Source organism: Phacochoerus africanus, chromosome 10 (assembly GCF_016906955.1).
Source record: "Phacochoerus africanus isolate WHEZ1 chromosome 10, ROS_Pafr_v1, whole genome shotgun sequence".
Taxonomy (NCBI): domain Eukaryota; kingdom Metazoa; phylum Chordata; class Mammalia; order Artiodactyla; family Suidae; genus Phacochoerus; species Phacochoerus africanus.
In genome coordinates this window covers 19,460,871-19,488,390 of record NC_062553.1, presented here as the reverse complement: position 1 = coordinate 19,488,390, position 27,520 = coordinate 19,460,871, and the positions used below count along the sequence as shown (strand labels likewise).

General features: G+C 45.3%; 1 protein-coding gene across 4 annotated transcripts in view; it reads left to right on the top strand.

The window, feature by feature from the left end:
- The window catches only part of SEL1L3 (SEL1L family member 3), a 115,311-nt gene extending 88,620 nt beyond the window's left edge, over window positions 1-26,691 (top strand). Inside the window, exons 17-24 of one of the 4 annotated variants that reach the window (XM_047798401.1) lie at window positions 1,075-1,158; window positions 9,372-9,462; window positions 9,594-9,678; window positions 11,048-11,157; window positions 15,809-15,936; window positions 16,508-16,610; window positions 16,693-16,765; window positions 25,516-26,691. In XM_047798401.1, coding sequence (XP_047654357.1) covers window positions 1,075-1,158; window positions 9,372-9,462; window positions 9,594-9,678; window positions 11,048-11,157; window positions 15,809-15,936; window positions 16,508-16,610; window positions 16,693-16,765; window positions 25,516-25,655 — 814 coding nt within the window. In that variant the 3' untranslated portion in view covers window positions 25,656-26,691. Of the gene's footprint in view, window positions 1-1,074; window positions 1,159-9,371; window positions 9,463-9,593; window positions 9,679-11,047; window positions 11,158-15,808; window positions 15,937-16,507; window positions 16,611-16,692; window positions 16,766-25,515 lie in introns of those variants that run through there. The other 3 variants (XM_047798402.1, XM_047798403.1, XM_047798404.1) reach the window with 3 other exon arrangements.
- Window positions 26,692-27,520: the final 829 nt, after the last annotated feature.

Genomic DNA, 27,520 nt, shown 5'->3' with positions numbered 1-27,520 from the left:
GATTGAACCCCTGGCCTGGGAACCTTCATATGCCTCGGGTGCGGCCCTAAAAGAAGCAAAAAATTAGAAATTAAAAAATTAAAAGGTCTCATATTGTGGATGTATACTTATCTAGGTTTTTCAAGTCTGCCCATTTTGCAATATACATCTTGAGTATATAATGGATCGTACAGGCAGAGAGTTGCTTTACCTCGTTCATGGCCTTTTTATCATTTCCAATGTGTCCTCTTTATCTCTGTTGATGGTCCTTGCCTTAAAGTCTGCTTTTTCTGAGGTTAGTTTACTTAAACTTGCCTTTTTTTATGACAGTTGCATGTGCTGTCTTTCTCCATCCTTTTCCTTTCAATTTTTCTCTGTCCTTTAATTTTCATGTGTGTCTCTTGTAAGCAGCCTGTAATTGGGTCTTTGTGTATTTTTCATGCAGTCTTACAATTTTGGTTTCCAATTGGTATATTTAAAGTTCATTTACATTTAATCTAAACATGGCTGTATTTAGTTTTAAATCTACCATTTTACTCCACTTATTCTCTATTTGTCCCATCTATTCTTTGTACTTTAATTCTTTTTTCTTGCCCTTCCTTCATGTTAATCAGGTATTTTTTTTTTAATTATTGTATTTCTTAGAGTTCCCATCGTGGCACAGTGGTTAACGAATCCGATTAGGAACCATGAGGTTGCGGGTTCAATTCCTGGCCTTACTCAGTGGGTTAAGGATCCAGTGTTGCCGTGAGCTGTGGTGTAGGTCGCAGACGTGGCTCAGATCCCTCGTTGCTGTGGCTGTGGCTGTGGCCCGCAACTGTAGCTCCTATTTAAGCCCTAGCCTGGGAACCTCCATATGCTGTGGGTACGGCCCTAGAAAGACAAAAAGAAAGAAAGAAAGAAAGGGAATTGAATGCAAGGCTCTCAAAATGTATCTTTCTTTACCTTCTTAATATTCGGTTCTGGTTTGTTGCTCCATAAAAATTCTAACAAGCAAAATATTCCCCCAACGGGATTGATTGAAATCACATGAAGTAAAAAGCAATTATTTAATTTGCCACAGTTTGGATATTTTCTCTTCTGTTTCCTTTTCAGATGGGCAAAGCACGTGGCAGAGAAAAACGGCTACTTGGGCCACGTCATTCGCAAAGGCCTCAACGCCTACCTGGAGGGCTCTTGGTAAGTTAGGCTGAACTGTCTCAGCCCTTACCTTTCAATCTGTCGGTGTAGTCTTCAGAGATGGAGTCTTAAAATGCAACCACAAAAGCAATTTGCAGGGAAATCACAGCCTCTCAGTAATGATATTCAGAGTATCACTGACTGATTGGCTGTTGATTGGAAAACATAGCATTTCCATGTTTAATTATACACAAAAATTAGTTCTCAAGGGGGAGCGTCCACATTCATCAAGTTGAGAGACACGGGAATACGTTGACTTCTCTTCCCTGAGGCTCACTCTTCCTGGGTTCAGAGTCTGGGACAGCACGGGGGATCCTAGGTGACCCTCTGCCTCTCACTGGCAGGCCGCAGAAAGGCTAAGACTTCCACCTTGTTCGTGGGAAGGCGTGAGAGCCATATATTGCAGGTTCAGGCGACATCTTTCCATCAGGTTTTTTTTTTTTTTGGTCACACCTATGGCATGTGGAAGTTCCCAGGCCAGGGATCAAATCTGCACCGTAGCAGCAACCCAAGCCATGACAGTGATCACGCCAGATCCTCACCCCACTGAGCCACTAGGGAACTCCACCTCATCAATATTTTACTGTCTCTTCCATGACCAGCAACCCAGGATTGCTGGAAGTCACCCACCAGACCTCAGTGTCACAGCCCAACAGGCTCCCCCTTTCAAATCTCACCTGTGCTGGATGGAATGAGACACCACCCATAAGCACCTGTAAATGCCTCCCATTTGCAGTTCCTTGATGTTGCAAATAAGGGCACACTTCTCCAAACTCCACCTGAGTCCATCTTCCTGGTTTCTCCTATTGGACCTCGCACTCTGTCTTACTTTTCCTTGGGCCACATTTTCCTGGCTCCTTTATAGCCGAAAGGATCCAGGTATTTCTGTAATACCTAAAAAGGATGTGTAAATCAGCACACAGCCCACTGGGCCACTGCCTCAGGGACATTAGACCAGACACATCATCTATCATACCCTGATCTGAACCTTAATTAAAAAGGAAAATAGGAGCCCAAAAGAATACCATGTTCTTCTTTGGTCCATGGGTGCCCATGTAATCAACAGATAGCACCTCAGTGAATGAGAATCTCAAATGAGAGAATGCAGGGAAAATGAGCCTGGTGGGGAAAAAAAGCACTGAGGAAAAATGCTTATTATTATTATCATCCTGTGAAAGTTTATCATCTGTGGCCTCGGTCTGCATAATCAGAACATTTTTTAAAGATATGATCATTTTTCCAGTTGTTATACCTTCCAATTTAGGGGGCTATTGTATCTTGTTTCCCAAGTGAGCTTCAATTCAGAAAACTCCCAAATCTGACTTTTGCTCATTTCTGCTTCTCACTCTCCAAATTTCCCACCCTCTACTCCCCACAACATCTAGGGGGAAAGTAAGCATTCAGATAGCAAAGTGTTTATATGTGGGGTTTTTCCAAAAGGGACAGCACATCTGTAAATACCCCCCAACACACACACACACACACACACACACACACACACACACACAGCCTAACACTTTTTCCTATAATGAGAGTATCTGCTAATAGCTTAGCTTTCTTGCCTACTTTTGAACTGAACGTCATGAAGCACTTCAAGGGGTACAGTGAAAATTTTGCTGTGAACGGGCGTTCCCTGGTGGTCTGGGGGTTAGGACGCAGCATTTTCACTGCTGCGGCCCAAGTTGAATCCCTGGTCTGGGAACTGAGATCCCACATCAAGCCCACCGCACGCCACAGCCAAAAAGAGCAGGAACATTTGCTGTAAAGGTCAGAGGAATTAAGGTTTTGGTGGCCTGCTGTCCTTTTTAGAATATTCAGTCACATCACAGTTGATTCGGGGTGGCGGGAGTTATGTGTTTTCTACACTGTTGGGGAGTTTGGGTTCAGTTTAGCAGATCTTATTGAGTATCTGAGATCTTACCTTAAATGCAGGGTGCCCTGCTGTAGCTGCCTAGGATGCCACAGGAAGGGCTAGGGGACATCTGCCACCTCATCTCTTTCTCGTGCTAAACTGTAGTTTCTCAGATGCCCATACTCTCTCTGACCCCTGAGCCTTTGCACTTGCTGTTCCCTCAGCCCAGAAATCCTGCCTAGCCCCTCCTCCCTTTTGTCCTTGCCTGGGTCCTGATTGTTCTTTACTTGCTTGCCCTCCGACGTGTATCCCCAGTGCGTAGCACCCAGGGGCACCTGGAAGGTATGTACCCAAAAACTACTGAGAGGGAGTTCCCGTCGTGGCTCAGTGGTTAACGAATCTGACTAGGAACCATGAGGTTGCAGGTTCGATCCCTGGCCTTGCTCAGTGGGTTCAGGATCCGGTGTTGCTGTGGCTGTGGTAGGCCAGCAGCTGCAGCTCCAATTCGACCCCTAGCCTGGGAATCTCCATATGCTGCAGAAGTGGCCCAAGAAATGGCAAAAAGACAAAAAAAAAAACAAAAAAAACAAAAAAAACTACTGAGAGAATGAAGTAAGGAAAAGAGACAGAACAACTGTAACTCAGGAGCCCTGAGCAGCATAGAAAGAGCATCGGGGATTTGGAGGAAGAAAAAGTGCCACCTGCTTTGGGGGACTTAGGTCAACCTCTGTAATGGAGGTCAGATGATATGACCTTGAGTGGTGGGTGGAATTTCCATTTACTCACGCAGAGAACAGCACTTCTGCTGAAGGGAATCACAGGAACGAAAGCAAAGACAATGACAAATTCTGGGTGTGCCTAGAAAATTTCAAGTCACCCAAATTTTGCCTTGAGGGTAAAATTTGTACAAGGGAGTGATACATGACAAGGCCAACGAGGTGCTGCCTTGTGGAATTTTGAATAGCGGGTCATGCACTTTTTCCTTAATTTGTGAAGCAGTGGGAGCCATCAGCAGTTGGGGGAGAGGACAGTGACATGACAGAGCTGGGTTCTGAGATGCTTTACCAAACACCTGTGAATGATGGCAAAGCGAAGGGAGGGCCTGAAAGGGGGAGCGAGTACAGAATCCAGGTTCAAGGAGCTGAGCTTCTGAGCTGGAGCTGTGGCTTGAGCCAGGCAAGTTGTCTTCTCTTTTATCCCACAGTAATGGTGACATGCATGTAAATCCCAAAGCATAGCAATAAAATGAACACCTGTAACCCCGCCACCCCACTTAAGAAAAGGAGCTGTCAAAGCCCCCCTCGTATCCCTCCCAGACTGAACCCACCTCCTACCCCCTCCCCCAGAACGAGAACAAACCCTCATCCTGGGTCCTGTTGTTGCTCTGCCTCAGGCTTGCTTTATAGTTTTGCTTATATGGATATATTCCTAAGCAATACATTTGACTTGTTTCGGAGCTTCATATCATTAGAATCATATTCTATATAATTCTTCCACTCTTCTTTTTTCTTCTTTACTTAACCTGTTTCTGAGATTCATATCTTTTGATACATGTGCCTGTAGGTCATTCATTTTTGTTGCTGTCCTATACCACGATTTGCTTACCAAGTCTCATATTAACATGTTTGGGCAGTTTCCCTTTTTTTTTTTTTTTTTTTAAAGCTGTTTTTAAGAACAGCATGGCCATGAACATATTTTTGTGTCTATCCCGGCACATACACGAAGAGTTTCTCTAAAATATAAGCTTAGGAGTGGGGTCACAGCCTGGCCATAAGTTCAAGTCTGCAAGATAATGCCAACTGTTTTCCAAAGTGTTCTACGAAGTCACACGCCTGTCAACCACCTATACATTTCTGTGTCTCCATGTCTTTGCCAGTCTTGAGGCTGATGCTAAGTATCCTTAAAGATATATCTTAACCTGGGCTTGAGAGCATTTCCTGTTAACAGGAAGAAATGCCCAGTACCCATTACGATGGGATTATCTTTGCCAAAATATCTTTAAGACAAAATGCTTGCTCACATCCTTCTCTCCGAGCCTCCAAGAGCCTCAGGAGTTAAATAGGAACTATATGAGCGTTGGCCTCCCCAGACCACAGCGTGGTGTTTTGGGGGTACCATCTCTCTTGCTGGAACAGAACTAAATCAGCCATCAGTGTCCCAAGGCCCTCCCCTTTTTTCATTTTCCGTGAGTGAATTTATTCTGGACGTTATTTTCAAATTACATGTGTCAGTTTGATGAGCTTGTGCTTTTCTGGGTTGTTCCAAGATTTATATGGGATAGTTTAAAAGAGGAGCGTGGTTGAGAAAAGGGCTTTTTGCTGTAGAGGCATAACATGGGAGATGTTGTCGTGCCTCAGGCTGTCCTTGGACACCAGGAGAAGTCGGCTAAGGAGAGGCCGCCTGTCATGTTTCATTTCTCTCCGCCTCACCTCTCTGTGTGTCTTATCCGTGGGCTGTGTGTTATTGTCCTGTCTTAAAATATACCCCAGATACTTAACCCAGAAGGTGAGCCAGATTCTGGGAAGCTCGAGGCAAGACAAGCAGGCAGGCAGAATTCCACTGGAAAGAGATTCATCTTTTTGCCAGAGAGCAGGGTTCCTAAATTCCACTGAGACCCCCAGATCTTTTTTTTTTTTTTTAATCTTTCCAGTTTGAGCTGCTTCAGGCATTGATGGGAAAGAGCACAGAAAAAAAAAAAAATAGAATTGTCTGAGAAACCGCTCAGAGATACTCAAATTCACGATTCACAGCAAGCAGCCAAAGGGTGGGTGATTACGATGCAGCATTATAAATGTTCTGTAAATGGATGGGCTGAGTCGGAAGTGAGCAGGTAACAAACGTGCCTCTAAAGCCGTTCTTGACTCTGAACCCCCTTCTCTCAGCACCCACTCCCATCAGAACGATGGCCCAGGGCACTTTAGAGCATTGGAAATAGAGCTGGATGCCCTGGTCGGCTTCCTAAACCTTGAGGACATTCGCAGAAGGACCGTAGAGTGTTGTGGTTTGTCTTTGGGCTTCCTGCACAGAGCAAATGCTGAGTAAATGTGTGTCCTGGGAACACAGGGATAGAAATACCTGTAGTTAATACTTACAGACACTTTCAGCTGAGACACAATGAAGTGAGAGCAAAGCGGGGAAGCTGAATGCAGGTGGGGTTTCTGCAAGGGTGTCTGTCGTGTGTCCGAAGTTTTAATAAGCTGAGAAAGTCTGGTCTTCAGCGTTCTGACCCCCCTCCTAGAGATCACCCTTCCATGGAGGAACACGGCTGGTGGTAGTTCTGGGGTCCACGACCTCTGCTCGTGGCTTCTGCAAGATGGAAGCCCAGAGGTGGCGCTCTGTGCAGCGCTTCTATTGATATCCATGTGTTTAGACCTCTGCCTGGTGATTTCAGTGCCTCCTCAAAGGAAACGCTTGAGAATTCTGTGACATTTCCTCTCGGCTTACGCAATAATCGGACCGTGGAAATCTTCCTTAAAGACGTGTTTCTCTTCCCTCCCCTGTCACCCAAGTAGCTTTAGAGGCAAGGTATTGTCTTGATAAACTTTCTCGTAGTGAATCTGTTCTTGGGATTTCTCTTGTGGCACAGCAGGTTAAGAATCCCCCTCCGGTCACTGCTGTGATGTGGGTTCGATCCCTAGCCCAGAAACTTCCACGTACCATGGGCGCAGCTGGAAAAAAAATAAAATAAAAAAGAAAGAAAGAAAAGCTTTATTATAGTCACTCTATTCTTACAGGAAGTGTCAACCTTGGCACACCCCCTCCCAATTCTAACAGTCTGTCCAACTGCTCTTGAGGACAAACTTGCCCTGTTACTTTGCAGTCACAGGAGCCCCATTCCATCCAGTTCCGGCAGCAGAAGCTGCTGGCCTGATATTTGACCTTGGAATCATCACGTTCCTTCATCCGTCTTTGGGGGAAACTGAGGCACAGGTGCAAACCCAAGTGTCTCCAGAGAAGCTTGAAATGATCACGCCTTTGGAGCCGGACTTTACCATAGAACAGTGGAGACGTCCTGCAAAGCCCGCCCCACACGTCCTCCATCTGGGGTGTGCTCTGAGGATTCTTGTCACCAAGCATGATTCTTGCAGGCTGTGTGAGAAAATGCCTGGGGGTCTCTTGCGTTGTTGCAGTTGCGGACTTGTCATCTGGCTTGTCTGTGCTGGGGACGCTGCTTAGCCAGCTCGTCTCTTTAGCGTGAGTCATGACTAATTGGTCGGCCTCCTTGAGTATCTCAGAGGCGGAGAATCAGCACACTCAGCAGCCACATGGCCATGACCCGCCACAGGTCTGATTACAGGTCTGCCTGTCCTGATCTGACCTCCCCAGTCACCTCTGTCTGTCCCCAGGGGATAGCCTGCCAGCAGCTGCTTTGACCGTGTAGAAAAGATACCTTCAGATCTGCGTCCTTATTCCCCCAGCCCAGCCTCCCCCAGCCCTGACTTAAACCAGTTCCTAGATGGGGCTAAGATTAAGAAGGAGTTCTTAATGTCAGCTACTGAAAATGAGAAAATAAAAAAGGTTTAGAAACAACTCTTTATGGTTAAAATAAATTTTCAACTCATGAAGTGAGTAACGCAAAGAAAATGGAGGAAATCAGATAAGTCCAAAGAAAATAATTATCACTTGCATGCTCGTCACCTAGAGATGAGTACTGTTAGCATTTTGGTAGATCATTTGGGGGTTTGGGGTTTTTTCCTCTGCGTATATGTACCTGTACATGTGTGTATGTGGGTACACGTGTATGTTCAATTTTATTTTTGTTTTACAGAAATGGAATTTTGCATTGTTTTTGATCCTGCTTTGTTTTTCAGCCCATGGAAAATTTTGCATAGACATCTTTCTACTTTTGGGGGTGTTTTTTTGGTGTTTTTTTTTTGTGTGTGTGTGTGTGTCTTTTTTTTTTTTTTTTTTGCCTTCTCTAGGGCCACTTCCCACGGCATATGGAGGTTCCCAGGCTAGGGGTCTAATCAGAGCTATAGCCGCCGGCCCACACCACAGCCACAGCTATGCAATCCAAACCACGTCTGCAACCTACACCACAGTTCATGGCAACGCTGGATTCTTAACCCACTGAGCAAGGCCAGGGATCAAACCCCCAACCTCATGGTTCCCAGTCGGATTCATTGACCACTGCGCAACAACGGGAACTCCTCTACTTTTTTGAATACTCTTCCTCAACATCATTTTTTTTTTGTCTTTTTGCTATTTCTTGGGCCACTCCTGCGGCATATGGAGATTCCTAGGCTAGGGGTCTAATCGGAGCCATAGCCACCGGCCCACGCCAGAGCCACAGCAACTCAGGATCCGAGCCGCGTCTGCAACCTACACCACAGCTCACGGCAACGCTGGATCGTTAGCCCACTGAGCAAGGGCGGGGACCGAACCCGCAACCTCATGGTTCCTAGTCGGATTCGTTAACCACTGCGCCGCGACAGGAACTCCCTCAACATCATTAATTTAATTTAACTAGTTAATTTAATTTAACTAGTCACCGATTTTTCGATTTTTTAAAAATTTTTCGATTTTTTAAAAAAATTTGTTTTCATTCACATAAACAGCTCCACCACGACCTCTGTTGCCATGACTCCTTGCACATGTTTCTGATTGTTTCTGTAGAACAACCCCTCATGAGGCAAAAACTGTTGGGCCAGGTGGCATGTACAGTCTTAAGACCCTCCCCATTTAAGCGTGGCATTAATTGGCTTCTCACTAGCAGTGGTTATAGGAGTATATTATCTGCTTCTTCCAAGCTCTTACCATTATCTGTATTATGAATTGGGTGCCAGTCTTTCAACAGATGAAAAGTGGTCTCATTGTTTTGCAATCATTCAATTACCCGTGGTGTCAAACAGTTATTTTTTTCAGACATGTTTTTGGCCATTGGTATCAAGCCCCTTGTAAACTGCCTCTCCTTTGCCAAACTTTTAATGTACCACAAAAGCTCAGCTTTAATTAAGCTTGTTCAGAATCCTAAGCCCCATAAAGCCTTTCACAAAACAGGACTCGAAAGCGCAGCGCTTTTTCTTAATACCACTTATCTCCTCTAAGCGAGGATGGAAGGATTCAAGGACCAAAAGCTAATAGACTGTTCCCCAGCCAGCCCTCGACATAGCATTCGGCCAGTAGAGGTAGCTGTTGTACCAACCAGCTCCCCAACCTTATCTGTGAGTTCAGCCTTTAAGAGAGAAAATAAATCAGTGCAGTATTTTTAACAACAGTGTTTATTTAAAAAAAAAAATTCATGATTTTGTGGTTTTAAAAAAATGCTTATTTTGTGCCCTCTTATGTGCGGCTGTAAAGCCCTCTGTGAATATTAGTAAGAGCCACTATGTGAAGTTTATTATTAATCATCTATTTTTAGGCACGAAGCTTTGCTGTATTATGTTTTAGCAGCAGAAACTGGAATTGAAGTGTCACAGACAAATTTAGCACACATCTGTGAGGAGAGGCCAGTAAGTAAATGTATTCTTCTCAGATAGAAGCTCTAAGGTTAAGGAGAATGAATTGGGATTTATGGAGGCAAAATTAGCCACTTGGCAGAAATATTAATGAGTTAACTTTCTCTCCCCCTTCGCCCCCTCAGGACCTGGCCAAGAGATACTTGGGTGTTAATTGTGTTTGGAGATACTATAATTTCTCTGTTTTTCAAATCGATGCTCCTTCATTTGGTATGTATAGAGAAACGGGTGCTAAATTGAACCATTGGAGGCTTTTAATCTTTAGTAACAGGGAACATCTAACAGCTTTGTGTGAAGTGTGGTATTTCTAAACAATTAAGAAAGAGAGTGAAAAATCTCAGCTATTAAGATCTTGCCTAAACTCTGCTCTCAGCCCCAAGCAATGTACTTCTCTTCCTCCACTGTCCATCAAATGCTTAGACCCGGCATTTCTAAGGAATCAGCAGGGATTCAAAAGAGACAGCTACTCTGGAGAGATTCCCTGGGCCAGTCACCTGCCTTTTTGCCCTCAGACAGATTCCCTGTCTTCCTGGCTCTGCTCTGATTAGGAAACAGACCCTCAGGAACTACAGTTCCCAGACCGCTTTGCGCTGAGGCATTTGATTAATTTCAGCCAATAGGAGTCACTGGCAGCAAAGTGCAGGGTGGGAAGAAGTGAGAAGCCCAAGTATTTCTCCCCTTCTCTCTCTGCTTTGGGCTGTGTCTCTGGCCATGGCTGCAATTTCCATGGTCCCAGCTCCTGCCTGGAGGTCTCTCCTCTGTAGCTCAGTTGGCCCCCAGCCCTAGGACCGTAGTAGCTTCTGGCATTGCTCATCTCTGGGTCACCTGCTGTTCCCCATTTGCCCTTTCAACCCTTCCAACATCGTGGTAACTGGTTCCCAGTTTTAAAATCCTGCTTTTGAAGTACCTGACGAGGATTCTATTTTGCTCATTGGACGTTGAATGATGATACATACACTTTTGAACAAAACTTTTTTTCTCAGAGGGAAAATAAAACATATAGCTTGAACAGAGTTAAAAAAACAAAAAACAAAACAAAACAAAACAAAACAAAAAACCCTATCTGTCAGTCATCAGACCCAGGCAGCAAAATCTTGGTGCCCCAAACTGCCTTGGCTGGTTGGACTGTGAGGTGCAGACTGTGATTCTCACCAACAGACCCATCGGGAGAGCTACCCAGCCAAGCAAGAAAATATGTCCAGAGGAGTTCCCGCTGTGGCACAGTGGGATTGGCTGTGTCTTGGGAGCACTGAGACTCGGGTTCGATACCCGGCCCAAGTTAAGCATTGCTGTCGCTGCAGTGTAGGTTGCAACTACAGCTCAGATCTGATCCTTGGCCAGGGAACTCCAAATGCCATGGGGTGGCCAAAAAAGAAAAAGAAAAGAATATGTCTAGAAATGGGGGTATCCAGTGGAAAAACCTTTTTTTCCCCCTTCTGACATCAGGGAACCCTAAAGATGGATCCCTATTCAAATTCTGGTGGGAAACACTTGCAGTCATGCCAATGGGCCGATCATTTAAAATGTCAATTTGAAATAAGACCACTTCACCCACGAGCCTGTGCTTCTTGTCCTGCAGCCTATTTGAAAATGGGAGACCTTTACTACTACGGCCACCAAAACCAGTCCCAAGACCTGGAGCTGTCTGTGCAGATGTACGCCCAAGCAGCTCTGGATGGAGATTCCCAGGTAAACAGCAACAAAAAGGAGCTGCTGGTGATGCTCATTTGCGTGGTTGGGAGTCCTCCCAAGCTGTCTGTGTGTGCGTCAGTTCTGCAAAGTCACTTCTCATCCAGGTTCATGAGCCCCTCCAGCACTTGTTGGACGACTCTCAGCGGAATGGCGCACCTTTCTTGAACATGTACTGTATTGGCCATGCCATTCACATGGCAATCTCGTGGGAATGGAGACTGTTTTATAGTGGCGATTATATACCAAGGTTGTGACAAGGTGGTAAGTTGCTCAGTGCCAAACAGGTGAAGCAGCCAGAGCCTGAACCTAGGTCTTCTGGAGCCAAACCCAGGAGTCTTTCTACCAGATTCCATCAAACTCACTCACTAGGTAGGAACTCAAGAAATCAGAAGTGGTCAAAATGAGAAGTAGTTTACTTGCATAGTTGGGCCAATACTTTGGTGACAGGACTTTCCTCTGGGTGACCTTTTTTTTGGGGGGGGGAGGATCTTTTCTTTTGGAATGTTTTTTGAGTTATAGAAAAGTTGCGTAGCAGGAGTTCCCATCATGGCTCAGCAGAAACAAATCTGACTAGCATCCATGAAGACGTGCGTTCGATCCCTGGCCTTGCTCAGTGGATTAAGGATCCAGCCTTGTCACACGCTGTGGTGTAGGCTGGCAGCTGTAGCTCCAATTCAACCCCTAGCCTGGGAACCTCCATATGCCGTGGGTACAGCCCTAAAAAGAAAAAAGAAGAAGAAGAAAAAAAAAACCTAAGAAATCCATGTTGGTTGGATTAACTATACTTGAGACTGTATTTGAAGTTCACTCGTTTTTCCACTAAGATTATTTTTCTGTCTCAGGGTCCCACCCAAGGTCCCGAATTGCATTTCATTTGTCCTATTTCCTTAGTCTTTTTTCGATCTGGAACAGGTTCTATCTTTGCTTGTCTTTCATGACCTGGATACCTTTGAAGAAAACTTGTCAGATACTTTGTAGAATGTCCCTCATTTTGGGGGCTGACTTTTGCTTTCTTATGAATGGATTGAGGTTCTGCCTTTGGGGTAAGAAGAGCCTGGATGCCATGCGTCCTTCTCACTGTGTCATATGAGGCCTGCGTGACGTCAGGATGTCGCGTTACTGGTGAGGTTGATCTCAGTCCCTCGGCGAAGGTGGTTTCTGCCGGGTTTTTCTTTCTAATTTGTAGATTTCTTGGGGAGATCGTTTGTGGCGATGCGAGTATTCTCTTTCCCCCCAGACTCCTGCCCCCTGACTTTCGTCTCCTTCGGTAAATCTTGCCACAGCTGCCGGGTGCTAACGACCCTTTTCTGTTTCTCTCGTTCCTTCTGGATCTGCCAGTCGGCTTTCCCTGCCTGTGAGGCTCTCAGGGCTCTTTCACGATGGCAGCTGGAATAGCTGTGTTCCCCTCTCTCAGTGTGTTTCTGGCATTGTGATTTGTGATCTGATCACAGAACAAAAGTTGGAATCTTATGCCTACTCGGTCTTTTTTTTTTTTTAAGGAGGTACTGGTTTTTTTTTTTTTACCCACATCTCTGTCACCTTCATAGAAATACATACATGGCAAGTCACGCAGTCCCCGAGTCTTTATTTTCTCATTCGTGAACCTCCTAGGTTATGAGGATTAAATGACATGTTTGGAGCCCAGCACTGCTCATGCTCAGTGGACAGGATCTATTCTCTTACTATTCCTTCCAGAAGGAAATAAGAGTTGGTGCCTCAAAGGATTGGCTAGAGAGCCAAACTCCCCTAGATGATATTAATTGTTACTCCGAATCCAGCCTGGACCTACTTCTTAATTCTGATTTTAATTTTTTTGAAAGATAATGTTATTAAAAACATTAAAGAATAATTTTTAAAGAGAAAAAAAAAATCGGAGACCACACCCACTATTCCATGTCAGGGGCCTTAGTCCTTGAGTCTTCGTATCCCTTTCCAGTCCCGGCCACAGGCAAAAGGGTCACGGTAACAGCAACCAGAGCACACCGGCCGCTTGAAAAGTCTGCCCCTTCTCACATATTATACGAACGTGTACATTCTATCGCCTAGTGTCTGTAGCTTTGACTTAACTGCTGCCCCCATTCTGTCGAGTTGGTAGAGTGTAATTTATTAACCTTTTGTTTGAAAGGGCCTCACCAGCGATCCGTGGAAACTCCCGGGCCACAGATGGATTCCGAGCCGCAGCCTCAGCAATGCGGGATCCTTTAACCCAGGATGCAGGGCTGAGGATTGAACCCTTGGCTCTGTAGCAACCTGAGTTGCAGCAGTCCAACTCTTAACCCACTGTGCCACAGTGGGAGCTCCAGTTTACTAAATTTTATCTTATGGGTGGACATTTATTCTCATTTGCTGATGTATCCAATGAGTTGGCACGTGTATGTTGGTTCTGCCATCTGCCATGTCTTTTATTATTATTTTTTTTCTCCTTTAGGGCTGCATACATGGCAAATGGAAGTTCCCAGGCTAGGGGTCAAATCAGAGCTACAGCTGCCGGCCTACACCACACCCATGGGACCAGATCCCAGGCACGTCTGCAACCTACACCGCAGCTCATAGAAATTCCAGATCCATAACCCAATGAGCGAGGCCAGGGATCAAACCTGCCTCCTCATAGATACGGTCGGGTTCATTACTGCTGAGCTTCAGAAGGAACCACTACTTAGTGGTGGGGACACAAGAGTGAAATATTTTGCCTTCGTGGTATTAAGAGTCTATTAAAGAGGACATGAAAGTCATCTTCCATTGTGCTGCAATTACAGTGAGTGCCACAGTGAACACTGTTGTATTTCCATCTTTTGCTTTTGTTTGAATCATTTCGTTATAATCTGAGAGGTAGTATTACTGAGTCAAACAGTCTAAATGGTTTTATGGCTACGTAGTAATAGTATATTAACAACTTGCTTTCTGAAACTTTCCCAATTAATACACCACCAAGCAGTGCTTAAGCATAAAAAGATAACTGAAATCTTGTCAGTGCTGGATGTTTTCATGATTTAATTTTGATAATTGAATGATGATAAGGTAATGCTTCCATATTTTTTAAATTGCATTTATTTAGCGGCTACTGGGGATTGGCACTTCTACGTATTCGTCTCTAAGATAATTTACTCCTCATATGTTCTTACATGAATTCTCTTTGTCTGCTTATCTATTGGAGTTTGGATTTTTTTTTAAAGTATAATTTGTTCTTTACACATGTGGCCCATAGATGATGAGCCTTAAGCTATTACCTTGCATACAAACATTCCCCTAGTTCACCCCCCCCCCCCCCCCGCACTTTATTTTAATCTTGTTATTTTGCCATTGTTCAGAGACTTTAAACTTTTAGAAAGTCATATTCTTCTTTCCTTCTAATATCTCAGGTTTTAAGTGTACATTCTTTTCAGAAGTAGAGAAACAGTCTATTTTCTGTGTGTGTGTGTGTGTGTGTGTGTGTGTGTGAAATTTAAAGATACCTAACACTTGTATCAATTTAAAGGTTATTTGGCAGTTTGATGGAGCTTGAGATTTGAGACTGAATCCTGTCTGCATTTTAATCCCCTTTCCAGCTGTGGGACCTAGGGCAAATTTCTTAACCCAGGGCCTCGTAATAATAGTGTAGACAATGATGGAGCCTATCTCAATTTGTTGTTAGGAGGATTAAATGAATCTCTAGAAAAAGAGCAATGCCTCACATACAGCAAACGCTCAGGAAATGCTGGCTGCCGTTATTTTTATGATGATCATTACATAGCATGCTTGTGAGAGGCCTGGTGTTTACAGGGTAGGGAATGGTGATTTTTACTCAGAATCAATCAAAGAAAGGAAAGGAAGAAGGGAGGATATAAGTCATTAAAGCATGACTCAGTTCTTTGATGGGCAAAATGCTCTGGGGATTTATAAAGCTCTAATGATAAGCAACATGTCATGTTTTGTTTCTTCCTGGGGTCTGGCCACATGCTCAGCTCATGATGGACAGTCCATCCCCTCCAGGTACTAGAATAGTTTCCATCCTTGATGAAGCACCTCAGCCGTCAGGCTCTTAACTGTTATTTATTGGACCTGCACAGCCCAATAAGGCAGGTCCTACCCCTGTGAGCCATGAACACGAGGTATAATAAAGAAAAGGTAGCACAGTGTGCCAGCGTGCCAAGGGGCATCAAGAGAGCACGTTCTCCATCCTGGCCTAGGAAAGATGAGACAAACACTGGTGCATTATCCTCTGCAGAGAGACCCTGTCTCCTTGGAAGGTCAGCCATGAGCAGCGCCCCAGCCGTAATTAGCTACACTGCTGACATGCGAATGGTGACCCAGCGTATGGTCTGTGATGGACGTCACCCTTGACTCGGTATTCCAGTTTTGTAGATGATACGAGGGCACATTTTCCAGAGAGTTCTGTTTTGAAAGCGTGAGCAGCAAAGGACAGATGCCCCCGGTTGACTGGCTTCTGAGCAGATGGGACACAGCATTCTCTGAAAGCCTCCTGGTTCTCCTGCAAATAAGTTTCTCAGATGCATATATTTAGGGAAACAATTCATCAGTGACGATGACAAAACCATCTGGCTCTAGGGACTGGAAAACAAAAATCTCGAGGTTGTAAAAGTTGACATTCTGATGAAGGGTGCGTGTCCAAGTTTTCTTATATGGAGTTTGGTTTGTGGCTTGTTTGCAGGGATTTTTTAACCTGGCCCTGCTAATCGAGGAAGGTGCTATAATCCCACATCATATTTTGGATTTCTTAGAAATTGACCCGACCATCCATTCTAATAACATCTCCATCCTCCAGGAACTGTACGAAAGGTGAGTTCAGAGTCTCTGTAATACTGGGGCAGCTGCAGCGGGGAAGCCAAGTGGGTGGTGTTTGCTTTTTGGTTCGAGTTGGTCTTCCCGCTTGTTTTCTCATGTAGATGGTTTTAAAGGGCTCAGGATTTGTTTCCATTAGTGAACAGTCAGCTGGACCCAAACTTAATTCCCTTTTCAGATTCTGAAGCTTAGGATATAGAATGTGCTTGATCTGAAGTTAAAATGTCCGATTAGATGATGCTTTTCTGCAAGATGGGAATTCTCCAGTGTCTGGACTTTGGACCAAAGTGCTGCTCAGCAGCCCCCAGGCTGCAAGGACCTCCTTGTCCTATCTTTTTATGAAGGATTGGACTGACTTTTTTTCTGAGATTTCTGCCAGGATCCTAGAATTTCTGGGGAGGCTCAAACCTCTCAGAACTGGCTTGCTTCCTTTTTTCTCTCATCGTCCATGTGCTCATTGGACCCAAAGCGAAAGGGCGTGGGCTCGAGGGTCTGCAAATACCAGTCGCTAAGTAATGCTTACCAAGGTCTGCCAGCGTGTTGGATGCCCTGTGCTTCTTGTGTGCAGGTGCTGGAGCCACAGCAGCGAGGAGTCCTTTAGCCCCTGCTCCCTGGCCTGGCTTTACCTTAACCTCCGGCTTATGTGGGGCGCCGTCCTACACTCCGCCCTGGTAAGAACCGTCTCCCCGAAGCCCTGCCCTCGTGGTTCCTGCCTTTTATCGGTCGTCTGACATGTGCTTTGGACGTTTGCAGATCTACTTTCTGGGAACCTTCCTGCTGTCTGTATTGATCGCCTGGACTGTGCAGTATGTCCAGTCTGTCTCAGGTAAAGATTTATAAAAAGCCAGGGCAATATAAAAAACGGAAGGATTCTTTTTCCCTACTAGAAAAATGATGCTCTCCCTCTTCCTGCCCTTGGCCATGCCATTTCCTTTCCTTACAAGGGTCGTTCACAGAGTGGGGGTCGCCCCTAGGGCTGTATCGTGATCTCTGGCTGATGGGAGGCTCCAATTATATTCTTCAAAGGAAGCAAGTATTTTTTTAAATAAGACGCTTAAAAAACTCAACAAAGATGTCCCCTCCCATTGAAAATACACTTGCTAGAGAAGGAAAAATAAAAAAGGAGTTCCCATTGTGGCTCAGTGGGTTAAGAACCCGACATGGTGTCCCTGAGGATATGGGTTCGATCTCTGGCCTCATTCAGTGGGTCAAGGATCCCACATTGCCACAATCTGTGGCAGAGTTCGCAGATGCCACTCGGATCCCGAGTTGCCGTGGCTGTGGCGTAGACTGGCCCCTGCACCTCTGATTCGACCCCCTAGCCTGGGAACGTCCATATGCCGCAGGTACAGCTTCAAAAAGAAGAAAATACACCTGCTCTCAAAACCACATCTTGTGTGCCTTGAAACACAGTTCTGAGGCCCCCTCCAGCACCACGTCTTTTTATTTATCCTAGTCAAGGAATGTGTGGGACGATAAACAAGCACTTGCAATGAATAAAAATACTCAGCCATTTAGATTCGGAGGGAGGGGCCAGGAAGACAGTAAAGCCAGCATCTAGTCTAGTGTGGCTTCCCAGGCACCATTACTCTTCTGAGCTAGTGTGAGGCAGTAGTTAAGGAGATGGACCCCCGGTCCTTTCCAGCTGGATCTAACATCCAGGCTTAGCTACTCATTAGCTATGTAACTTATGGCCAATTGTTTCACCTTCCCGACCCCTCAATTTCTCATCAGTAAAATGAGGTTATAATAGTAGCTGTTTCTCAGAGATGTTAAGAAGGTTCAGTGGGAGAAAAAAATGCACATAATACACCAGAATAACTACGGTAGTTAAATGTTAGCAGTTCTATTTATTTGGCAGCTAAAACCCTCTCAATAAGGGTAGCTGTCAAGCTTCTCCTCTTCCCTACGAGACCATACGCTGAGTCAGAGGAAGCTCTTATGACCTCACCCTTAGTAGGTGCACAAATTTGCAAACGTCTCGGAGTTCCCGTTGTGGCGCAGTGGTTAAAGAATCCGACTAGGAACCATGAGGTTGCGGGTTCGGTCCCTGTCCTTGCTCAGTGGGTTAACGATCCGGCGTTGCTGTGAGCTGTGGTGTGGGTCACAGATGCGGCTCGGATCCCGTGTTGCTGTGGCTGTGGTGTAGGCTGGTGGCTACAGCTCCGATTCAACCCCTAGCCTGGGAACCTCCATATGCCGAGGCAGCGGCCCAAGAAATGGAAAAAATACCAAAAAAAAAGAAAAGAAAAATTGCAAACATCTCTCAGTGGAGGTTTCCAGTTCCCCACCCTCTTGAATGGCTGCAGAGGGTCAGAATCACTCACCAAGACCAGCAAGGACATTTACAAATGGGTCCGTAAGGACTGGACATGACGTTGGAGCACTGGCACAGCCGCTGTTATTTGCGTGGCAGATAATGAAAAGCAAAAGGAGCGCATTTCAGCACAGATTGGAGGGTGAAACGGAAGCCTCTGTTCCGAGAGGTGAATACAGAATCATTTCCCCTGATTTACCTGAGGAAGTTAACAGGCAACCATCAAAAGCCCTTCCAGCTTAGATGCCCCGTGCTATGCCGGCTGATAAATTCTCCTCATGCAAATTCTGTCCTGTCCCTAAATTTGTTGCCAGGTATAGCACATTTATTTTGCATCTTGTCAGTGTTTTCCATTTCAAATTATCTTTGTCATTTTTATTCTGTAGAAATATTGTTATGATTATTACAAATGCAATTCCGTTAGAGGAGCTGAAAATTGTCTTTATGATTTTATGCCAGCTGGTAGCCATGAAAATTCATGGGCTGGTGGAATGGCTTTTATCAGAAGTCGTCTTGTTTTTTCCTTTCTCTGGCTTCATTATCAATCTCTCCGCATTCCCATCTCCCCGTCCCTCCCACCTTTTGATATATTTTCCTCTTTCTCTGTATCCTTTGCTCTTTCACACATTTTTTTTCAAACTTTTTCACTCACTTCTTCCTCTAAGTACCTCTTCCGCTCTTGGTACACATTGGCGATGTCGGGATAGGACCTTCAAAATAATTTAATTCTGGAGTTCCTGTCGTGGCACAGTGGAAATGAATCCGACTAGGAGCCATGAGGTTGTGAGTTCTATCCCTGGGCTCGCTCAGTGGGTTAAGGATCCGGCATTGCCGTGAGCTGTGGTGTAGATTGTAGACGTGGCTCGGATCCCACATTGCTGTGGCTCTGGTGTAGGCCGGCAGCTACAGCTCCAATTAGACCCCTAGCCTGGGAACCTCCATATGCCACGGGTGCGGCCTCAAAAAGACAAAAAAAAAATTTTAATTCTGTGCCCATCATCTTACAGATAAAGAAATCGAGGCTCAAGGAATGAAGTGGTCTGCCCAAAACCGCAAAGTAAAGTGCAGGAAAAGATGAAGGGCAGCAGAATTGCAAACTTTTTCACTGTCACAATACTTTAAAACAGTGGCTACCGTCTGTCTCTGACCCATGTCCCCTTACAGAAGATGCATTGTTTAACACATTTTCGGTACCCTGAAATGAATGGCAAGCACACACTTGCATACATGCTTTCATTTACTTTTTTTCTTTTTATGGCCGCACCCATGGCTTATGGAAGTTCCCAGGTGAGGGGCTAAACCCGTTGCCTACACCACAGCTACAGCAACACCAGATCTTAACCCACTGATCCAGGCTAGGGACTGAATCCACGTCCTCACAGAATCAACATCAGGTCCTTAACCCACTGAGCCACAACAGAACTCCCACACTTTTTCTTTTAATAATGCCCTTGGAGTTCCCTCTGTGGTGCAACGGGATTGATGTTATCTCTGGAGCACAGGGACGCAGCTTCGATCCCTGGCCCAGCACAGTGGACTAAGGATCTGGCATTGCTGCAGCTGCAGCCTAGGTTAAAAGCTGCAGCTTTTGGATCTGATATCTAGCCAGGGAGCTCCGTATGCCGTGGCTTAGCCAAAACAAACAAATCAAAAATGCCTTACCAGCAATATAAAGAAGAAATAAAAAGAGAGCAATTATAATAAAATAATAAGTATTTCAATATGTAAATTCTAGCATTATGCTTCTTATTTTGATGTGCACAGGAATCAACCAGGGATCTGATTAAATTCATATTCTTTTTGTTTTGTTTTTTTTCTGGCCAAACTCCCCCCTGTGGAAGTTCCCGGGCCAGGGATGGAACCCGAGCCACTGCAGTGACGACACCGGATCCTTAACCTGCTCACGCCACACAAGGGAACTCCTAAATGCATATTCTGAGTCAGTCAGTCAGTCTGGGGATGGCTCTGGGATCCAGCATTTCTTACAAGGCTTCAGGTTATGTCCACCTAGACCACCTGCCACTCCATGGGCCACACTTAGAGCCTAGACATTTTAAAAAGTCTCTACATGGAGTTCCTGTTGTGTTGCAGTGGAAATGAATCCAACTAGCATCCGTGAGGATGTGGGTTTGATCCCTGGTCTCACTCAGTGGATTGGGGATTCAGCTTTGCAGTGAGCTGTGGTGTAGGTCGAAGATGAGGCTTGGCTGTGGCCTGGCAGCTGTAGCTCCAGTTAGACCCCGTTCTAGTCTGAGAACGTCCATATGCTGAGGGTGTGGCCCCCAAAAGCACCCCCCCAATTTAATAAATAAAAAAATAAAAAGTCTCCACATAGTTCCAAAATGTTCCCCCACAGGGGCACCTATCAGCCCTGTAAGGACTAGCATTGACTTAAATTATGTCGTAAATTATTTCCATATTTTTTTAAAGTCCTCAACATAAGTACAAATGAGTCAGTCACTTTGAAATAAGAGGGTGCTCCATCAATGACTGGGTGACGGGGCAGGGGCCACTGAGGCACAAAAAAGCAGGAGAGGTGCACTGTGTCGGGCCCACCGAGGGCAATGTTTCTACCACTGGCACCTCCCTGATGAGCCAGTGCCATGAGCCTCCCCATGGAAAGGGGGCAGGTATCTTCACTGCTGGCAGCAGCCTTGGTGCAGTGATGCAGCCTGGGTGCTGACTGCCAGCGTAGAGAGACCAGATTTGAGAGTTAGAAACCTCTTTCAGGTCGCTTTGTGCTGTAAGCTAGGGATCTTTGTCATTTTGTGATTTGCATTTTTTCCCCAGTCAGTTGTTTTAAAAACAAATGACTTATGGTCGAACCTTTAAATTGAGCTGTCTATCCATTTTGCGTTCAGCTCCAGCTACCTTCCTCTGCCTCCTGAGTTTATACATTTTGTGATATATAGTCAACACTTCAGCACATTTGCCACATTAAATTGCCCTGTGTTCAGAAGGCCAGTGATGCGGCACAGTAGCTAACAGCACAGGCTGCTAAGATTCTGGCCCGCCACAAGCTGTGTGACCTTGGCCGAGGGAGGGACCCTCTCTGTGCCTCAGTTTCCCATTCTCTAAAATAGTGGAAATAGTAGTATATCTGCCTCCGTAGTGTAGTTGAGAGAACACATGTAAAGTACTTAGAACTCAAGAAATCTTAGCTGGGAAAAGAATGAGCCAGTTATAAAGACAAAAAAGAGAGAGAGAGAGAGAAAGAAGGAAGGAAGGAAGGAAGGAAGAAAGAAAGAAAGGAAGGAAGGAAGGAAGGAAGGAAGGAAGGAAGGAAGAAGAAAGGAAGAGAAGAAGAAAGGACAGAAAGAAAGAAAGAAAGAAAAGAAAGGAAAGAAAGAGAAGAAAAGAAAAAGAAAGAAAGAAAGAAAGAAAGAAAGAAAGAAAGAAAGAAAGAAAAGAAAGAAAGAAAGAAAGAAAGAAAGAAAAAGAAAAAGAGAAGGAAAAGAGAAAAGAGGAAATGAGGAAAGAAGAGGAAATGAGGAAAGAAGGGAAGAAAAGAAAGATTAGTTCTTAGCTCTTAAGGGCATTTTACCTGCAATTCAAGCATCCTGACAGCAGGTAGTCCCCACACTTTGAGCGCTTAGTTTACCTTAGTAAGTAGCAGACACTACTACCAGAGTCTAGCATGCTTTTCTAGGCTGTTGGACTTTTTCTAAAACATAAAACTCTTTTTTAAAAGACAGCTAAACAAGACATTGATGAGCCTAGCAAGCATACCAAAACAAGTACACAAAAAATGTTGTATCCAAAAAAAACCTCTTTCATTTTTCTTTGATGGAAACTTGTTTTTGATTCCTAGCTTGCATTCCACCAGGGGGCTCAGCCTTTCTTGACGCTGATGCCTCCCAGGATGTGCAAAGGCCCTAGGTCTTGCGCAGCACTAACCACTCAGACGGGCAGCTCAGCCATCTGATAGCAGAATACTCTACTGCCCCAGACCTACCCTGTTCTCTCAGGTCCATAGGCTTCGCAGCTCCTGGGCACCTACGAGGCCCATCATCTTTTGCGAAAGCTGAGCACCTAGCCTTTTTTTCCTCCAGGTTTTCCTTTCTCAGATTGCAAAAGGGGCAAGGTGAGGGCTCCACGGTGGGTACCCCTGTAGCCAGGCTCAGTCAGTTCCCCACACTCTGAAAGCCTGCTTGCCCAGCCTCATTGCATCGCTCAGGCACTTTCCCTCCCCCTGCCTGTCAAGGACACTGAGCATAACTGCCTTCAAGGACTCGGGCTTTTGGAAAAACAAAAAAAATCCCAAAGTATGTCTAGAACCATCTCCATTGCTGTCCTGCCACAAATCTCCCCTGAGACCAAAAAAGTGTGGAGCCCAGCTGGCCGCCTGGCAGAAAATCAAGCAGAGAATAGAGGGACAGAGTTCCCATTGTGGTTCAGCAGGTTAAGAACCTGAGCGGTATCCATGAGGACTCGGGTTCGATCCCTGGCCCCACTCAGTGGGTTAAGGATCCGGTGTTGCCTTGAGCTGCAGTGTAGGTCACAGACACAACTCGGATCGTGCGTTGCTGTGGCTGTGGCATAGGCTGGCAGCTAGCTGCAGTTCCGATTCGACCCCTAGCCTGGAAAGTTCCATATGCCACAGGTGCAGCCCTAAAAAACCAAAAAGAATAGAGGGAAGAAATGTAAACAACCACTTTGAAGAGAGAGTCCTGCCTTCCTAGTCTTAGTGTGACCATCATATCTCAACAGAATAGACAGCCAGGAGCAAGATCTGACAACCCCCAGCACCAGGAGCATCCTTTCGCACCGATGCCGGCATGTTGGAAACATTCATGATTTCCTATTCAAAACATTCATAATTTAAGCCTACTCATCCTTTTCGTCTAAGTGGTGAGGCTAGTGGTCTTGACAAAGAGTCGGATGATGTGAACGAGATTCATTAAACCTTTTCCGACTCTTCTCCTGTCCTCCGCATTTCCAGTTAATGAGGCTTCTACTAAAATGACAGCACAATGTCACCAAGTGGCGCTCATGAAAAAAAGCAGTAGCCTTAAAGTCAGAGTGATTTAATGGTGAGATTTTACTTTTCTCCTGTCTCATTACCCTTCATGCCCTCCAGGTGTCTTGACGCGTAAGACACGTTGAAATGACATGGATCTTGTACGTGGACTGGACCGTGCTGGATCCAGAGGCTAGATCTGAGCCACAGCATATGATTTCCAGAACTTTCCTCCCTCACCTCTGTACCCTGCCCCCCACCCCCCCCGCCAACCCTTTGTAGCTATTCTGTTATCTCCAGATTCAACCAATATTTTCTCTCCTATTCTTCTTTCCTTTATGCTCCCATCTGGTCAACTGGCATGCAGATACTTTTCCTACATTGGCTCACAATAGACGTTGGCAAAGTTTTTCTGCGAAAGGGCCAGATAATAAACATTTGGGGCTGTGAGGGCCGTCTCTGTCACAGCCACTCAGCTGTCATTATGGCGCACAAGCAGCCATGGACGATTCTGGAAAACACAGGGAACAATTCCGCTCGTCTCCAATAAAACTTGCCTGTGGACCTGAAGGCTTGAATCTCATAGGTTTCTCACATGTCACAAAATAACACTCTGCTCTTGATTTTTGATCAATCACGTCAAAATGCAAAAACCCATTCTTAGATGGCAGACCAGACAGAAACAGGCAGCAAGCCACATTAGGCAGCCGGGCTGCAGTCTGCCAGCTCAGGGCCAGCTCTTGCTTATTCTCACTAATGTACTGAAAATGGTCCCCCAAGCAGCAAAGGCTCCAAAAAATCACTTCTCTTTGGCTCTGGAACATACGCTGTAATTTTTTAAGCAGCGTGCTGATTTTCCTGGTTACCTTGATTCTAGTCCGGTAATCAAATTAGCACGGATTCCAGGTGAGTGGAGACAAAGAGGCCACTTTAAAATTATGATGGGCTGTGGGGGGTTTTGTCCATGATTGCAAATCCCCAATGGAAATTCGAGAGTTCTCACATGGATAATAACAAACTTACTGCTGAAACATAGAGCATTTTTATTCTGCTCCAACAAGACGATTTAAGCAGTGGCAACAGTAATTAGGCATTCCTTCTGCATTTACTCATTGGCACTTTTTTGTTTTAATCAGAAAACTGATTGCTGATTTATCTTGTTACCATGGTGATTTAAACATTTCCCTGAGCTGGAAAAGGAAAAATACACGCCTTCGTACTTCATTAACTTTCGCAGAGAGTCATCAGAAAGATAAATCTTAGGGCCCAAAAAAGTCTTGGATACTGACTGATCCGAGCCCCCAATTCACAGATGAGGAAACTGAGACCTGATTTTAGGACTGAGATGTCTGCTGTTCGATATCTACCCCAGAGTCACTTGTTATTGGTAGATAAATGAGACTTGCCCAAAACGGGTCTCCTGACTCCAGCAAATCATTTTGTACTCCATCAATGGGCCTCATGGTCCCCGCCATGGTCAGATCACTTGTCAAAGTGACGGCTTTGACCTAGAAGCCTCATTTATTATTCAATCCCTGGGTGCCTTCCCATCACCACCACCACCACCACCGCCACCACTGTCCTGTTCTTTCAGAACAATCTCTGGAGTCATAAGGTCTTCTGCAGATACTAGAAGGTGCTCTTTGGAGAATTCCTTTGCATATTCAAAGAGGTCAAGGGCGTTCAAGCCCATTCCTGAATTTCCTAGAATAGCCTCTTGTAGGTAGAACTCCTCCAGAAGGGTTTATCTAGAAATCAGATTATCAATATGTAGTGGCATCTTCTGCAAGTCCATACATTTCAGGATGGACATTTGGGAACCTTTTAAATTTATTTCTTGTTTTATATCTTGTGGTCTTTTTAGAGCTGCACCCAAGGCATATGGAGGTTCCCAGGCTAGGGGTCCGGTAGGAGCTGCAGCCACCAGCCTACGGCATAGCCACAGCAATATGAGATCCAAGTCATGTCTGCAACCTACACCACAGCTCATGGCAACACCTGATCCTTAACCCCTTGAGCCAGGCCAGGGATCAAACCCACTTCTCATGGATGCTAGTTGGCCTTGTTAGCCGCTGAGCCACGACAGGAATTTCTGGGAACCTTTAAAAATGGTCCCACCTACTGAAGGTTGTCTAAGACTCAAGGGCTGCCGAGCTGGATTAAGAGCACTGCGTAAAAGCAAACTAGCAATCATTTGTACTGAGCGTGACCACCGTGCTTGCTAGGGTCGAGATATGGGGGTGTGTCCTGTATGTACTGTCTTGAATATTCAGCCCCTGTTGTGCCTGTGTCTCTGCAGCCAGCAGTTCCCATCCAACACCAGCCCAGTCTTCCTCAGATCCTCCTGCCCCCACTGCAAGTCCAGCTGTGATTCCAGCTACAGACGCCTCTGCTCAGGACCAGCCCACGCTCACTAATAATCCAGAGCCACGTGGGTGAACTGTGCCCTCCAGGTCCTTCCTGATGAGAAAGAAGCCTTTCAACCGCTGGTATTGGAAAGCTGGGGCCAGGGCATTAGGCACCTTAAATGTCTTGTCAACTGGATGCGAATTTTGCACTTGGTGTCTTTATCTTTTTTTTTTTTTTAATCAAGGAAATACCCAGAGCAGACAGTGGTTATACCAAAGGTTATCAAATAAATACAAGGAGCTTCCTGGTCGCAGGCATGCCAGGAGGTACACTGCGTCACGGAGGATGTCTGCTGCTGATGACTGTGTGTGGGGGAAGCCAGAGTTTGCCCTGTATAAGGTGTAGACATATAAGGTGTATAAGGTGCATCCGAATCCTTATACACCGAAATGTATTTTAAGAATCTCAATCCCTTGTTCATTCCCTTTTCTTAAAGAACAGAACACGGTGATATTTTGGTACTTGTGTTTGCCGCTGCCCTGCTCCTCGCAGTCCCATGGACAGATTTCAGTTGGATTTCCAAGACCTAGCAGTTCTAAGGCACCTTGAAGCAAATAGGTTATGGCTGGAAATACAGGGAAGGCGATGGCTTTGTAAATCGGTTTACATTTCTCTCCTTGAGTTTTTCTAGGGTCGTAGTGCTTCCGAATCATTTAATGACGCTGTTGGCAATCGTTTACTTTTCAATTGCAATCCATAAAATAACATGTAGAAAATTCTTAGTATTTAAGTGTAGTCTTCTCCATGAATCACCCATTAGAATAGACTGGCAGCCGTGGAATAGGCAGGAAATAAGCCTTTAGCTCATAGTCTCATTCCCCACCCTTTATGCCTGCCCGCATCTGTGTAGGGGTGTGTGTGTGTGTGTGTGTGTGTGTGTGTGTGTGTGTGTCTGTGTCTGTGTGTATGAGTGTGTGTGTGAGAGAGAGATTGGGGATGAGCAGACTATCTACACTGTATGTTGCTAAGGTAATAAATAAATCAGTAATGCAATATTGTGGGTTCAAACTCCTCTTTGCACTACTTTATTTACAGTAGTAAATAAAAATTATTTTTATACCATTGACTCCTGGAAAGTGGCTTTTTTTTTTTTTTCTTTCTCATAGGTACTGTTGTCATCATACAAAGCCCTAAGGTCCATGCATTCTCCTTAAGGGGGCAAAAAAGTTCCTTTATGAGAGGTCTTATTTCTAGCAACCATTAACATTTGTGGATATAGAGGTGGCCAGAGGCACCTCTGCAAGAATCCCAAGCTCAGGGCCCTGCCCCTGTGATGTTTGCACAGTATCAGCGTTGTTTTGGCTGTTCTGAGGCTGAATTGATATCGGTTCTGGGTTAAGTCTGTGGCCCAGCCTCTTTCTCCTGCTTATGCTGTGTGTATTGGCCTTGTTTGTGCAAAGGCTGGCCTTCCTGCTTGAGAAAGAGCCAGACTTTGGAGTCAGACAGCTCCAGATTTAAATTCTGATAGGTAGCTTACCAGCTCAGTCATCTTGGGTGAGTGATTAACCTCTCTGAGTCTTGGATGACTGTGTTCTAAACTAGGGGCAATAAAATCCACCTCTTGGGCTTTTTGTGATGCTTAAGCGGGATAACATATGTAAAACTCTCAGGACAGTGCCCTGGACAAGATTGGTGGTTATTTATTAGCAAGAGAAGTCTGAGAAGCCAGATCAAGGGCTCTTTGATCTTCCTAGATCCTCTTTGTGGCAAGCACACCCATTCCCCAGCTGCTGGAAACATAGGCTTTGGACAGTTCCCGGCCGCATCCTTCCCTGGGCTTTGCCATCAGCTGCAGGGAGCTGCCCAAGGTTAAATCCCTGCAAGAGTAGCTCACGGCCAATGGCTCATTGCTGTCAGGAGGCTTTCTCAGTCTCAGCTCTTTTGGGGTCAGGCAG